This window comes from Halictus rubicundus, chromosome 7 (genome assembly GCF_050948215.1).
Source record: "Halictus rubicundus isolate RS-2024b chromosome 7, iyHalRubi1_principal, whole genome shotgun sequence".
Lineage (NCBI taxonomy): Eukaryota > Metazoa > Arthropoda > Insecta > Hymenoptera > Halictidae > Halictus > Halictus rubicundus.
The window spans coordinates 19,217,694-19,232,181 of NC_135155.1; the positions used below are offsets into that span (position 1 = coordinate 19,217,694).

The following is a 14,488-nucleotide window of genomic DNA, read 5'->3' on the forward strand; positions in this document are numbered from 1 at the left end:
TCATCCGCGTTAGTATAAACCGTATACGATGTTTACGTTGATTGTGACAAACGTCTCCCTGAATGTTTATAATTAAAGATTCGGTTCAAAGGTTAAATTCTTCAAATGTTCTTACCGTTTCGCAGTTTCCTCTGCTCATTTTTCTGATAAATGCACAAACTTGAATAAGACTCGACATATTTCATATAAATAAATACGATTAATACATCAAGTGCGATTCGCGTTGAAATTTGTTTCGTTCGACTGGTCTATGCGTAGAAACGAAACTCTCGAACTGGTGAAATGTTGCGGCGCGGCGGGGCCACGGTGCGATTGGCACGAAATTCGCACGGGATAACCCGGGGTTTCTTTGAACGGCCGATCGAACGGTTCGGAACGTGTCTCTGGTTTTATTTTCTTAAGCGATTTCCCTCCGGCGTGTTTTCCTCGCGCACAGGTATCTATATTTATGCCGCGCGTTTGCATGCACGTATGTAGGTACCGAGGCGGCGATTTCGATCGGCGGCCACGTGAGACCGCCGAAATACCAGGTAGTTCGCGAATAATAAATTTTCGCCTACGGATTCTAACGCGGTTGACGCGTTGATTCTCGGGGGCTGCGTCTCCCCGCCTAGCATTAATTATAATATAAGCGGCCTGGTGCGGGGCCGTTCGCGTTGCCGGTTGCACATTTTCGCGTGACACGCTAGTAATGACCCATTTCGTTATGCAATGTCGGCGCCCGCAGATCATTCGACGAAAGCCAGGGGACCACCGCAATGGCTGGAGCCGGACCAGGTCCTTTCGGCTCAGGGATGCACCGGACAGGACGTCGTCCTCGAACCGAAACTACGGTGGAGCGACGTCTTCGACGAGCTACGATTCGAGCTGTGAGCAACATTCTCTTTTCTGTGACATCTAAACTAATCGCACGAGTCGGGTTGAAACGCTTCGTTTTGTTGTTAGAGCGAGTTCCCTTAGGCCTCGGACAGGGTTCAGATTTTTCTTAACTGTAGGTTCACGGAACACCGACACCGACTGTTTTGTTATATATTACTTTATATAAATAACGAGTGTGTATCTATCAAGCTTTTAGTCAGATTTTCAAGAAATACACGTGTTCGATAATTCCTCATATTTTCCTCGTGTTTTTGCAATCTTTTTGCGAGGTTTTTGACTTTGTACAAGGAGGGTTTTCTATTTAAAAATCTGAAACGAATTGTAACGTGTGTATTTGAGTGCTCGACATGTCTCAGATTTTTCTCAGAATTTCTAAACATCATTAACTAGGGAAAATTGGCCAAAAACTGATTATTCGATTTTACTCCATAACTTCTTTTTGAAAATCGAAAATTTCTTTTGAATGTTCTGCAAATTTTTTTTACCAAATCATTTCTGCCCTTTATAATATACTAATCGAGTTCATTTTAGTGTGACTTAACATTTTTTCTTTTTTGTGGCATGATATACCAACAAGAAATATTACACGTTGAATATTAAATCTTTCAATTCAAACTCTCGTCTTGTGCTGGCGCGGAGTGTAACTTTTTGCAATGTTTAACCTTTATGTCAAAAACCGGCTACCAACATTCAATTTCTTTTTTCAATTCTCTAAGATTCTTCTAAATTTGTATGTGCTTGGGTGATCACAAATTAATTTACTTTCGAGGCACAAAAATATATGTTGAAACTGTACAATTGCAACATCGTATCTTAGAAAATTTTGGTTATTGATATAATGGTTATAATAAGAAATAACTTATAGATAAATTGTTTCAAGTACAACAGAAATAGCGTCGCTATTAAATTCGAATCCCCTAATTATGTAACAAGGATAATTATAACATAGGAAAAGACTATGAAAAAAAATCGAGGAAGCTACGAGATAATCGAGATAAAAAACGGAATCATCGTAAATGAACAAATCGAAAGTTCACGACCCCCGTGCCATTCTGTATCTGGTATATTATTTATTCGCTGCCGTTTACATATTATCGTTCATTCTCGACTATTGGCCCTAATTTCGGTGGAAACCTTGAAACGTGCCAAGGATCAAACGCAGTTTATTTCGAGCTGTCGCGCACTTAATTTTCGTGGAGGACCAAATTATACTCTCGTCTCGTATAATCCTGTTACCGGTTTTCGCGTGTACTGCAAACTACAGATAACGTGATAGATAACGAAAATGGTTAACACTCGAAATCAGGTCTTCGCACGCCAGCGAAGTTTGAATCACGCCTGAAACTAAAAATAGATACACAAAAAACTAACTAATCATCTTTCTACGTAAACATTTGTCCGATTAGCTTGATGAAAATAAATTTAATAACTGGAATAATTTTGTTTCTTTTTTAATCCAAATAAATTCAAGAGTTGTGTAATTTATTTACGTTGTTGGTTGGTTCCTTGGTTAGGTAAGAAATAAGGAAACGATGGGGTCGCATTGGTTTCGGTTTTACTTGATTTTTCGGTAATTATCAGGATGGTTTTCGTATGCGGTCTAGGAAGGTGAAAGATTCGGTGCATAGGCATTTGAACGCTTATTTCGGGAACGCAAGACATGACCTCATCTAGCCTCGCCGCTTAAATAAGACAAAGTCTCATGTCGGATCGATGGCAATTGTTGTCTTTTTCAGACAATTTGTCTTCTGAGTCAGTCAGCCTGAATCCGTCGAGCCCATCCTTCTATCTAACACGTCCATGGAAACGCGTTATCTTGCAGAGAATCGACGAATTCCTTCCCGATTTATAAATGTCCTTAATCTGCGTAAAATATTTTATTATAGGGAGTTATCAATTTAAATAATTCAGTTCCGTCTGTAAAATACAATTCAAATGAGACAACAGCACGATGGTCTTCGTTCGACTTTGAAGTATCAACCCTTTGAGGACACACGCCGCCACATTGGCGACGTCAAGCTTACGCGTGTACTCCTAAAATTAAAAGTAAATTATTTAACCATTTAAACAAGAAAAGATATGTTTTTCTTTCTCTTTCTCTTTTTCTGTCCAACCTCGATTTGTGGAAAATCATTTCAAGAGCCAAGCTGCGAACTTGACTGAACGACGACTATCATCGTCATTCTCGAGGATTCTCTGGCTCGGGCGAGTCCCGTGGCCATTCAGACGGTACGTCAGAGATCGACGACGCGACGGGAAGCGTTTCCCTCGCGAATTATGAAAATTCCGAGGCGCATTGACGTTTCGCCGCGACCTCGTCAACCCCGCGCCCTTCTCTGTTCTCTGTTCTCGGTGTTCTCGGTGTTCTCCGGTGTTCTCCGGTGTGCAAAGCTAAATTCGACCGAGCTCGAAATTTTCGCGAAAAGACGAAAGAGGCGCTGCTCCTTGAGCATCCGGCTCTAGGATGCTTCACGTTCGTTGCTTATAGTTTTCTTCGAACTATAGCGGAAGGTGGCGTGTGTGGAGGTGGAAAATCGGGCGCGGACGACCTGGCGCTGGCATTTCACTATCAGTCTTCCGAGGGAGCGTCGCGACGATCGACGAGCGGCCAAAAATTAGCTCGGATCTCAACTTCTTTCGGAACCGCTGCTTCCCGTCGATCCACGTCGATCCTGATCGACCACGGAGATAGGGGTCCGACTGTAACGATCCGGATCCATGGACCGTGGGATCGCTCGACGATCGGACGCCACCCCCTCTAAACGAGCTACGAACCCCCTCGAGTACCCTAATCTCTTCTGAAACGAACTTCTCTCTACTACTGCTAAAACGCTGCTAAATTGTTGGTTCTATCAGTGATACACCTGTGCCATCGAGTAGCGTGTCGTCATCGACTGACCTAACCCAGATCGAACCCAGACCGTGGAACAACGGGGAAAAGCTACTTGATCGTTGGTTCTATCGGTGACGCACCCGTGTCGTCAAATCAGTGTGCCGTCATCGGGTGACAGTAGAATGAAACTGACTGTCGCCCCTATGGTTTTGCTATTGAAAGTGAACTGCTCATCGAACAGATTCGCCAGGGTCGAGAGGACGCTTGTTGGGTTTATTTTTGCGGGCCTGTCAACGTGTCGTCTCCTAATATCGCCACCACGGTGAAGAACGCAGCCGGGATGCCAACGTTTGGCGTCCGACACAAAGACCGATCATCGTAACTGAAATATCGGGCGCCGACAACGTGATCGGCGAATTTCGGTATCGATGCGTCGAACAGGATCCCGTTCACCGCTTCGATCCTTGGTGTACGGTGCCCCGTTTATGAACAGTTCGGACGCGAATGATCCCGGAACGTTCCTTGGCTCGATGGACTCGCGAGTGATAGGTGCTGATCGGTTAAACACGTGTGCTACCTCTTGATTCGAAGAGGGTGGTCGGCCCTTTTCCATCGCAACGGTGTCATGGGGAGCGATTGCTGCAAGTGTGCCAATGGCAACAAACCTGCTATCACCGGCTCGTTATCCGATGGATCGAGACGCCGGTACGACCTTGAACTGTTGGTAACGGGTGCTGTCCGATTGGCGGCGCGCCGGTTTGATTCTTTGGAAAAAACTAAATCGATCAGAGACGATACAATCTTTTCGTACATGCTTATTTTTCTGACCGTCGATTTCCAGTTTTACTTCCCACTTGAGAATCCCATGTTGAGAACTTGATTTTCAAACATTTGAACAATTTTTGTATCAGAAAGATCGAATTATTTCGTTTCTATCTAATCGACGATGTGCTTTCTATTTCGATTCGGACAATTACGCCATTTCGGCGACGGTTTTAGGTATTTATAGATGTGTTTTCTTTAACGACTCGAAGCCTACCCTGCTCCACGTGTTACCGAAATACTTCTTTCGCCCCGATTTCTAAAGAATTGTTAATACATATTAGACGGTTTAGCGGCCGTTTAAATAATAACGATCTGCGCGGGTCCAACTTGATTCAGACAAACAAATGATCTAGAGCGCCACAAACTCTTGGCATTGCTCTACTGCCCTATTTTCGTCACCCTTTTTACCGCGACGGACGACCCGAGGGAAAGAATCTGCCGTCTGGTGCCGGCCGGATTGCGTGAACGCGCGTATCATCGGATTTTTCGAAGGCCGTCGATCGTTCGGATCATTGAGATATCTAGCAACGATCTAGAAATGCCGTAGCGAAAGATCAGCGGTGCAATCGCGCGCGCTTCCTACGAATTCATCGTGAACGCACCGACGCGACGCGACGCGACGCACACAGCGCAGTGGCTCTTTTCTATAAAATAGATGCAATTGATTAAAAAATTTTCATGTCAAGAAATTGCATGAAACTAGATCCTTTCGTAAGCTAGTACTTGATTCGAATAGACCGAAAACGACACAGACACATCTGATCTCAATTTGTTAAATAAACAATAGTCAAGTTCAAGTCTCTTGAAGCAATTTAGTCAGTTTACTTCGTTTCCCTAGTGTTAATGCCACCTTCTGTTTCTAAGCGAATACTTTTCTTGCCAATTAAGAATGAATTTTTATAGTACAACCATTTGTCGGTTTCTACTAGAAAAAACTTTTATATTTTATCTCCCACTAAAATCATAATTCACTACTACACTATTCTTTATATTGAACTAGGATAGGAATGTTGTAATTTATTTGGTATTGTTAGGTATATCCAAATGTTTCCCCTACTACGTTATTCGCTAACACTGCTGTTGAGATGATTTCAAAAGTTTCATAAAAAATATCTTCAATATTACAACACGGATAGAAATTCTATTTTGCTTTTAAGTAACGGTATCTAATGGAGGTTTCGCTGACACTATGCGTTAAGTACCAACCACTTAATAGCACCGTTGTAACTCCGAATACGCTCTCTTAAACCATGAAATCGGTCGATTCGTGTTTGTTTCCGTCGAAGACATCCGCAAATCTTGCAAGATAAACGGGAAGAAGATCGATCAAGACTATGAAACAAGAAATTTATTTCTCGACCAGACAAAATAGACGTTACGTCACCGACCAGCTCGATCCATTTGCTGTACCGAGGTGTTGCACTATATCAACGAAAAGACAACTGTGCCTACGAAGAATTAAAGCCATTAACTCTTTGACGGCCGCTGTCACGCACGTGTGACTTCCCTTAGTAAACACAATTTTATTATTCTAGGTTGGATTTCGATTAATAGATTCTCGATTAATAAAATCGGAACTATAAAGTTCAAATTTGTCATAATTGGCATTACTTTTAAGCCTTTTATATTCGAAAACTCCCAATAAAATTCGGTTTACTCGGATATGCCACAATAAAAATGTGACGTCTTGGTCTCACATTGGCAAAAGTTTTAAATAAGAATTGAAAGCTTCGCCCATGAAAGTATCGAGACTGCAATGCTTGAGCAGAAGAACACGTTGTATAGGGTCGTTTCGCGGACAATTGAATGAGCCAGCAACAATAGACAACATTCAAATCGTCTGCCACAGAGAAGAAGTAGCAAATAGACGGTGCGACGATGACCATCGGTCCGATTGGACTTCGGCCATCGCCCCGAGAAGAACCAGAAAGTGACATTTGCTGATTGCAAAACCGCCCTCGTTTCATTAGAAAGTGTTCCTATTCACTTTTCCTTCTGAACTTTCCCGAGCACGTCTGATTTTTCAACGCGTACTCACTCGATCTCTCATACCGATTTTAATGTAACGTCGTTTCTTGATATTTCTAGACAATTTTATTTTACTTAACATTTAGTATACGTAGACTAATTAATTACGGATTCGGTTCACAATAACCACGCTACGCACTTGAATGCATTATTCTGTTATTTTGCATTTCATAGATACGTTTCGAACGTTATTTATAGATTGCCTGTGAATATTTTAAGATCACAAGTCACTCGTATAATCCGCGAAGCGCCTAATTCTGATACAACCATGAGTGTCTGAAGCGGCAAGCATAACGTGCTGAAAGCACTATTGATACTAAAAATATTCACCGGAAGCAACTTCTATTTCCTTAATGAAGTATCCATTGAGATGTGTGTTCGTTTATACTTTCTGGTATCGATTATTTATGGGTGACACATCTTCTGATCCATTGCCAAATATTTAATACTTATAGTAATACGTTAAATAAAATTAATTTATCTATGATACATACTGTTGAACAAAGCTAGAAAAATATCATACACCTCTAGTAGAAAATTAAGATTGACAACGAAGCTTGTGTTCGGTTGCGGATTTTGTTTATCACAATAATACAAATTTTACCGATCACAATTCGATACGTAAGCAGCAGATAAAAATTGAAACGGTAAGAAGACTTCTAAAGCCGATTGTCCCTTAATTACAGGAAACACAGTGATATACCGATACCACCCGATCGATACCGGATACAAATGAGAGGCAATGTCGTCCAATTGACCTTGAAACAATCTCAGAAAGAAGACACCGGCCACTATGCTTTGGTAGCGACGAGGGTCGGCCAAGGGTTGGACAAAGGATCCTCGAAGAAGATCCACCTTAACATCGAGGATTCGATCACCGAGGAAGGTGATCCGCCGACTTTCCTTCGCAAATTAACCGATCTGGCGGTCAAGGTCGGCACCAGGACTAGGTTCCTTGTGGAAATTCGAAGTTCAACCACACCGAAGGTAATTTTAACAGTTTAAACAATGCGCGTCTCTGTTTACAAATCATAACGCCAAGAAAGCTAGACTGGCCGATCTATCTTAACCGAAATAATTGATGCAACTAGATTATCTAAAATTATTTAAGCAATATGTTTCTTGCTACCACATTGTGGTCATATATACACTATACACACAAACGACGCATAATTTATTACAAGTATCTAGGTATTTTCTTCTATTTTTTAATCTTATACGCTTTGATAAAAGAATATCGAAATTATTTCAGAAAAATTAGAGTTTGCCCAAATGGACTTTCAATTATTCAGATTATATTTTTGCGATGAGATGCAATTACGCAAAAAGAAATAGCAATTCCTGCAAAATACAGTCTGATTTTCTTGCGAGTATGTTTCAAAATTTCAGTCTCAATCATGTTTCAAATCCACGCGCGTACACGTACATTGCTCCACCATTTTCTATTTTTAAGGGCAATCCTATTAATAAAATAATTTCTGGCATCCTTATCGAGAATGTCAAAAATGTGCTCGTATGAATGCATTCTAACGTAATGTTTGCAGAAAGTCCTAATAGTTATTAAATAAATAACAATGAATTATCATAACAATATTTTCTGATAATCATGGCAAAATTTCAAACACAACATTGTAAGTTTTTATTTACTATTGAAATAATCATTATAATTATTAGATAATATTGGGCTGAAATTAAAATCAAATTAGAAAATTATATCGTGATATAAACGTGTAGTGAGATGTGCCCCACTTGTCCGGACTGTGCAACTGCTCGACGAACTGCGCACGATGCGGCTATGCAGCCTGCAAAGAACACATCGTGCTAAATTTAAGTAATTCACTTTTTATTCGGCTGTCATGCCGTGAATACAAGTATTTATATCTTTAATCAGATCGAAGATATGAAATACTATTGCAATCGATATTCGACGTCCCATTTATAACAAAAAGTGGACTGCCCGAATGTAAAACTATAAAGACATTAGGAGGATTGAGTGATGTTGTTGTATTGTTTTGACTTACTAAGATTATTAAAAGAAGAAATGCATTTTTACTTCGCATAAAGACCCGCAGTCTATAAATTACTGAAATACTTTACAATCCACAATATGATTAAATTAATTCTTACATATTGGCGGTAATTCATAATATTGCTAATTGGTAGCGCTTTCTCTCTCTCTCTCTCTCTCTCTCTCTCTCTCTCTCTCTCTTCAATTGCGTTCTATTTATCGTTGAATAATTGTCCTTATCTACGGTTACTTCCGTGTGGTTGCTAATCAGCATATTCTTTGGTGCTGTATTAAAATATATTATTATTACAAGTTCAAAATCGGACATATTCAACAGAAGTAAATGCAATGTAATTCGAATAGAAAAGCATTCGACGCTGCCCATCACCGTTCAGAGGTGTGTAACTCGTTAAGATTAACAATGGTGGTATCAACGGCAGGTGTTATCGACGCGGTGTCGAGAGGGGAAGAACAGGGCCCAGACGTTCTAGAATTGATAGAGCTCGCATGGGGAACGAGGAATCCGTGCCAAATCCGGTGATTAACCCGGAAGGGTGAAGCAAAATCAGTCGGTGACTTATTGCCACGGGTTTCTGTTGGTTCTGTCTGTCCCGGCAGTCCGGCAACCCAAGATATGTGAACTAAAAGGGACCCCGGTGAGGTCCATGACCCGAGAGCGAGCTTGCGGCTTGCGGCAGGAGACGCGAACGAGAGAACGAAGATCGTTACTGGCGATCTTACGCGTCGTATTACGACTATTATTACTCGCGCGCGCGTACACTATGCCAGAAACTATGCCTACCGATCGGCTAAATCTGCGTGGTCCCGCTCGTAAACCTCTAAATGCTCGTTTTCCGCGGTAATGCTCTGCCTATGCGACCGGGTTGCGTAATATTCCAAAGGGGACCCTTTGAAAAAACCGAGTCTTACCCGGAACCGGAGGAATCACTGTTTACATTCCGAGCCTATTCATAGCTTAACCCTCGTGTCAACACCTTAAATTTTCTTACAACATTCAACAAAAGTTCTAGTCGTCAAACTTTATTGTTTCAACACCGTATCTTCGTCTCTCGAATGTAAATTAATGTATAACTGTGAGTTTCCGAAAAAAGTAAAAATTCGTAACTGTCCGAATAAGTAGAAATTTATAACTCTTCGAAAAAGTAGAAATTTATTTAACAATTTTTCTGTTTGCCAACAATGTTTTCTCACTTGTTTTCCAAATACTACGAAATTCTTTTTTATTCGCTTCACTATTTCATCGAACATTATCTTTTCACTCATAAATATTTAAACAGCTGAAAATACTAGCGTATACTTACACTAGATTTGCGTCAGTTTCCATAAAAACGTCATACAATTGAACTTTGGACGCAAGCTTCGGTTACGTTGCCCACTGGTCATACAATTGAGCACACTATCTCTTGAATAATCGTCATAACGAAAAGCTAAATAAACTACATGTCTTTCTTCTTGACCATGTTTTCACAATCGATCGTGGTATCTCTCAATTTTTAATCGAGTTCGGTTGGTCCGCTCATTGAAAAAATAAAATCACAATTCATAATTCGTTTATTTAGACAATAACGGAGACGTTGAGTTGATCGTAATCTTTATTGTAATTTAATTATCGGCGTGTTCGTCTCATACTTCACGTCTAACTGAACTAACAGAGTGAAAAACTAAAGTAAAAATAAGAAAAAATTTTCTCAGCCAATTGTAAAAATCAGAAGACGGATAAGGGTTCTTCGTTTAATCATTTCAATATTCTATTCTAATGTCTTCAGCACTGTAGCAGTCAGAGGAGTTAAAAAACCGAATAAAATTCGATTTTCCTCGCTAACGATTTCAATCAATTAAAATAGATTCATCGCGATCGACCTATTTTAAGTAGTAATTGCAAATATATTTCACGAATTCCGAAAGATTTGGAAAAGGTTGTAAATGTATTAACTCCTACAGTCTGCCACGACATTGATTTTCCTCTAAAATTTCGCTGTTTGACAACGCGATGACGTCAGTGGTTGCGTCGCGATTTAAATCTCTGAAATGCGTGGTTGTTGTCGGATTCCAGATCACTTGGCACCGAAATGCCGAAGCAGTACACGCGGGTTCGAGATTCTCTTTTGTCCACGAAGGAAACTTCTACTGCGTCGACGTGGCCCCAGTCACAGTCGAGGACGAAGGATTCTGGTCCTGCATGGCAGAGAACCGGGATGGCAGGTCCTCCTGCAGATCCCGGTTGACGGTGATCGGTAAAGATTTCTATTCTTTGAATCGATATTAGATCGACGATGTTCGTGCAATTGAAGGATTTTCAGAATTATTTTTACGGAGCATTAAATCTTTTTACACTCGTGCGATCAAAGTATTTGTAAAATAGATTTAAAGCGATAATAAGAAAATTGAATTGCGATATTTAATTGACAGTCCCGAAAGCATATAAACGGCCAGAATTCGTCGAAGAACTTCGTGCTCTCCTGACAGAGGCCGGTACAGTGTCCTTAGAATGCAAAGTAGTCGGCGTACCTACACCTGTGCTTCGCTGGTTCAAAGATGACAAAGAAATCAAGGCCGGCGATGTCTTCGCTCTAACTGCGAACCCTGATGACTCAACCTCCCTTGGCATTTACACCTGCGAAGCGGTCAATTGTATGGGAACCGCGTATTCCTCCTCGAAAGTAAGCAGACTTCAATCGTCGTTACCACTTTGACTTTAAAAAAATTCATTGTAGCATTTTACGAACCCATAAGACCCAAGATTATATAGATGCAACATTTCGCTTCTTAATTTTATACGGAATAATCTTGAAGATAAATGCGATTAAAGTGACAAATTAACTATGTTTCTAATTTCAACAAATCTTTTCACCGTAATATCCAGCGCATACAAAACTTGGTTCCCTCGATATTTCAGGTGCACGTAGTCGGTAAAGGTAGCAGAGAAGGTTCTCTAAAGCCAGCAGATTCTTTGACTCTCTCCAGTCCACTTCCTGTCTTCAAACAAACCCTGCGGGACGAATGCTGCAGAATTGGGGAAACTCTGCGACTTTCTTGTCAAGGTATGTGCTGTGAAAATACTTTGAGAGGCACTTTGTAATTAACATCGATTCATTTCATATTTTACAAATTATTCAATGCCCATGGCGGAAGTTACTTGCAATTCAACAGAATATTTATACAACTCTGCATCCGCAAGTGTCGCGCGATTTTTCTAAGAAAATATTTCTGAAAGCAACGAGTACGCGTTTACTTAAATCTGCGACAGTCGAAGTGCCGCCATGGCCAAAAGCGATAACATGGTACAACAAGGAAGGACGTATCGAGCCTAGCGACAAATACCACGTGATGGAAGATGGTTTGGGTGGATACTGTGTAGAAGTATTCCCGTTGGAAGCTATGGACGAGGGCGAGTGGAAATGTGTCGCAACCAACGCAGAAGATATGAAACAGTTTACCACTTGCTATGTCGCCATGTCCAGTAAGCTATCGCATCAAATATATATTTTTTCTCTACACAGAAATATTAAAGAAATAGTTTCTATAAATTTTTGAAAGATTATTATAAGACAATATTTCCAATGCGAAGATATTTCGAGATAAAATGAAACACAATTTTATAGTTCAAAACTATTTGATACGCATAAACACCGTATTTATCTTTTAAATACGTTTTTGTTCAGTTCCAAAAAACTATAGGAGACCCCGCTTCATGGAAAGCTTGAAAGCTGTCCTGACAGAAGAAGGATTAGTATCCTTTGAATGCAAGGTCGTCGGCTTTCCGACGCCATTGCTCAGATGGTTCAAAGATGGCCAGGAATTGAAACCGGGAGATGTTTATCAACTGACTGGAACCAACTCCTTGGGTATTTAATCATTTTTTGAAAATAATTTTTTCTTAATAATCGAGCACATTCCAGTTGTGATTATTATTAAACCACAGACGAAACTTACACTTACAGTAAGTGCATTTATAAGGTAAATTACGGCAGAATAAACTCTCCGACAGAGTTTATAGCATGCATTATCGCGTTTCGTAGTCCCGATTCTTCTCTAAGTTGAAAATCTATTGCTTATTTTTTTAATTAATTTCTCTGTTGCGCAAGGTTCCTACTGCTGCATTGCGAGAAATTGTATGGGAGAAGCAAAGAGTACAGCCGAATTAACGATTGAAGATATTCAGAATCAATTAAACGAAGAAGAACGTCTACAGCTTCTCAGCACGAATCAACCGCCCACGTTCGTTAAGGGGCTCAGAAGCTGCGAGGCAAGAATCAACGAAGAATTTCGATTTACTATACAAGGTACGTTCAACGTGAACAATTTTCACCGATCGTGATAACGATAAAACGAAGACAAAATATAATTGTGACGAGTCGACGGTATAAATATCGTTCATTTGATATGTTGCTAGCAAAAACTTCATGTCGTATAAAGAAATGTAATAATTTAACTGTAAACAGATGTTGGACTATATACTTTTTCTTGTATCACGATTTACTTTTTCTTCCGAACAACAAAAGGCTTGGTCACGACACGGTCCGCGTCACTGTAAAATTTCAAACAACGGATCCTATGCAAAGAATTAAATTTACAGCCAGTGTTGCGCCCGAGCCAAGCCTCTCTTGGTACAGGGACGACGTTCTGGTGGAAGAGAACGAAAAATACCACGTTGCCAAGGAACATCTTGGCACGTGTCACCTCGATGTACGAAGACTCGAATTTGTCGATCAAGTGAGTTCTCCATCCTCAACAATTAAAGAACAATCGAATAAACAAGTTAACCAACATTTTTATTTGAATTATACTCTCTTATATTGAACAATCTGTCATCAAATTTCCAAAAGAGAAAAAAATGTTTTCGGTACAATTTACAGACTGTAGTAAATTAGCATCGAAATAAAAACGATGTGGAATTTAAACTACCAAATAATAATTATTCTTCACGTTTTACTTCTCTTCTAACATCTAGGCAGAATGGAAGTGCGTAGCTTCCAATGATTTCGGCCATAGTGTCACATCCTGTTTCCTCAAGTTAATCATTCCCAAGCACTTCAAGAGGCCGAAGTTTCTTGAAAGTTTGCGCGCCATATTGTCGGACGAGGGTGCAGTGAACTTAGAGTGCAAAGTGATCGGTGTACCGCAACCGATTCTGAAATGGTACAAAGATGGCGTCGAACTGAAGCCAGGAGACATACACAGAATCATCTCCGGAAAAGATGGAACGTGCTGTTTAGGAACGTACACCTGCGAGGCTTCCAATTGTATGGGATCCGTCAGCAGTTCCGCATCACTTTTAGGTTTTGAAGGTATTTTTAACAATTTTCTACGAATAAACGAATATGTGAATCATGTACTCGTACAGCGATCGAGACCGGATCATAAATGTTCAGGATTCAAATGCCGACAATTTTTCGGGATTTGAAAATGTTAAACAATACTTGAAGAAGAATTTAATAGGAATTCTATTAAAATTCACCAAAAAATACTGGTTCTGATTTAATTGTTTAATAACTTCAAACATGATTTTGCAGATAAATTGCCAGTTCGAAAAGAAGCGAAAGAAATTCAATCACCAAATGGTCACGAGCTTGCCAGAAACTTGTCGCTGTCAACGATACACGAAGAGAGAACTTCTCAGCTGTACGATACACCACAAACCGATCACTCTGTTACGCTGGATGATCGAGGAGAAGTATCCTTCAGCTTCGACGGGAAAGAAGTTTCCGTCAGCCTTTACGAGACACCCGATCTCACCGAAGAGGAAGCCCTTCAAATTGTCGAGATGTATGCCGATCAATTGTCTGAACATGTTACAGGTGAGTACGATGGAATTTCTTATAAGCGAAAAGAAAAACAAAAATCTTGGGCTTTTAACAGCCACGGTTTATGACACGTTAGAAACGTGCGATCTT

The 14,488-nt window shown here is 40.3% G+C and overlaps 1 protein-coding gene across 6 annotated transcripts in view; it reads left to right on the top strand.

The window, feature by feature from the left end:
* The window catches only part of LOC143355829 (uncharacterized), a 69,527-nt gene that overhangs the window by 1,758 nt on the left and 53,281 nt on the right, over positions 1-14,488 (top strand). For 5 of the 6 annotated variants that reach the window (XM_076790971.1, XM_076790974.1, XM_076790972.1 and 2 more), the window contains exons 2-12: positions 728-869; positions 7,252-7,552; positions 10,648-10,828; positions 11,004-11,254; positions 11,491-11,635; positions 11,842-12,054; positions 12,257-12,439; positions 12,680-12,877; positions 13,171-13,307; positions 13,546-13,882; positions 14,108-14,392. In XM_076790971.1, the coding sequence (XP_076647086.1) occupies positions 728-869; positions 7,252-7,552; positions 10,648-10,828; positions 11,004-11,254; positions 11,491-11,635; positions 11,842-12,054; positions 12,257-12,439; positions 12,680-12,877; positions 13,171-13,307; positions 13,546-13,882; positions 14,108-14,392 (2,373 nt within the window). Of the gene's footprint in view, positions 1-727; positions 870-3,755; positions 4,418-7,251; positions 7,553-10,647; positions 10,829-11,003; positions 11,255-11,490; positions 11,636-11,841; positions 12,055-12,256; positions 12,440-12,679; positions 12,878-13,170; positions 13,308-13,545; positions 13,883-14,107; positions 14,393-14,488 lie in introns of those variants that run through there. The other variant, XM_076790973.1, reaches the window with a different exon arrangement.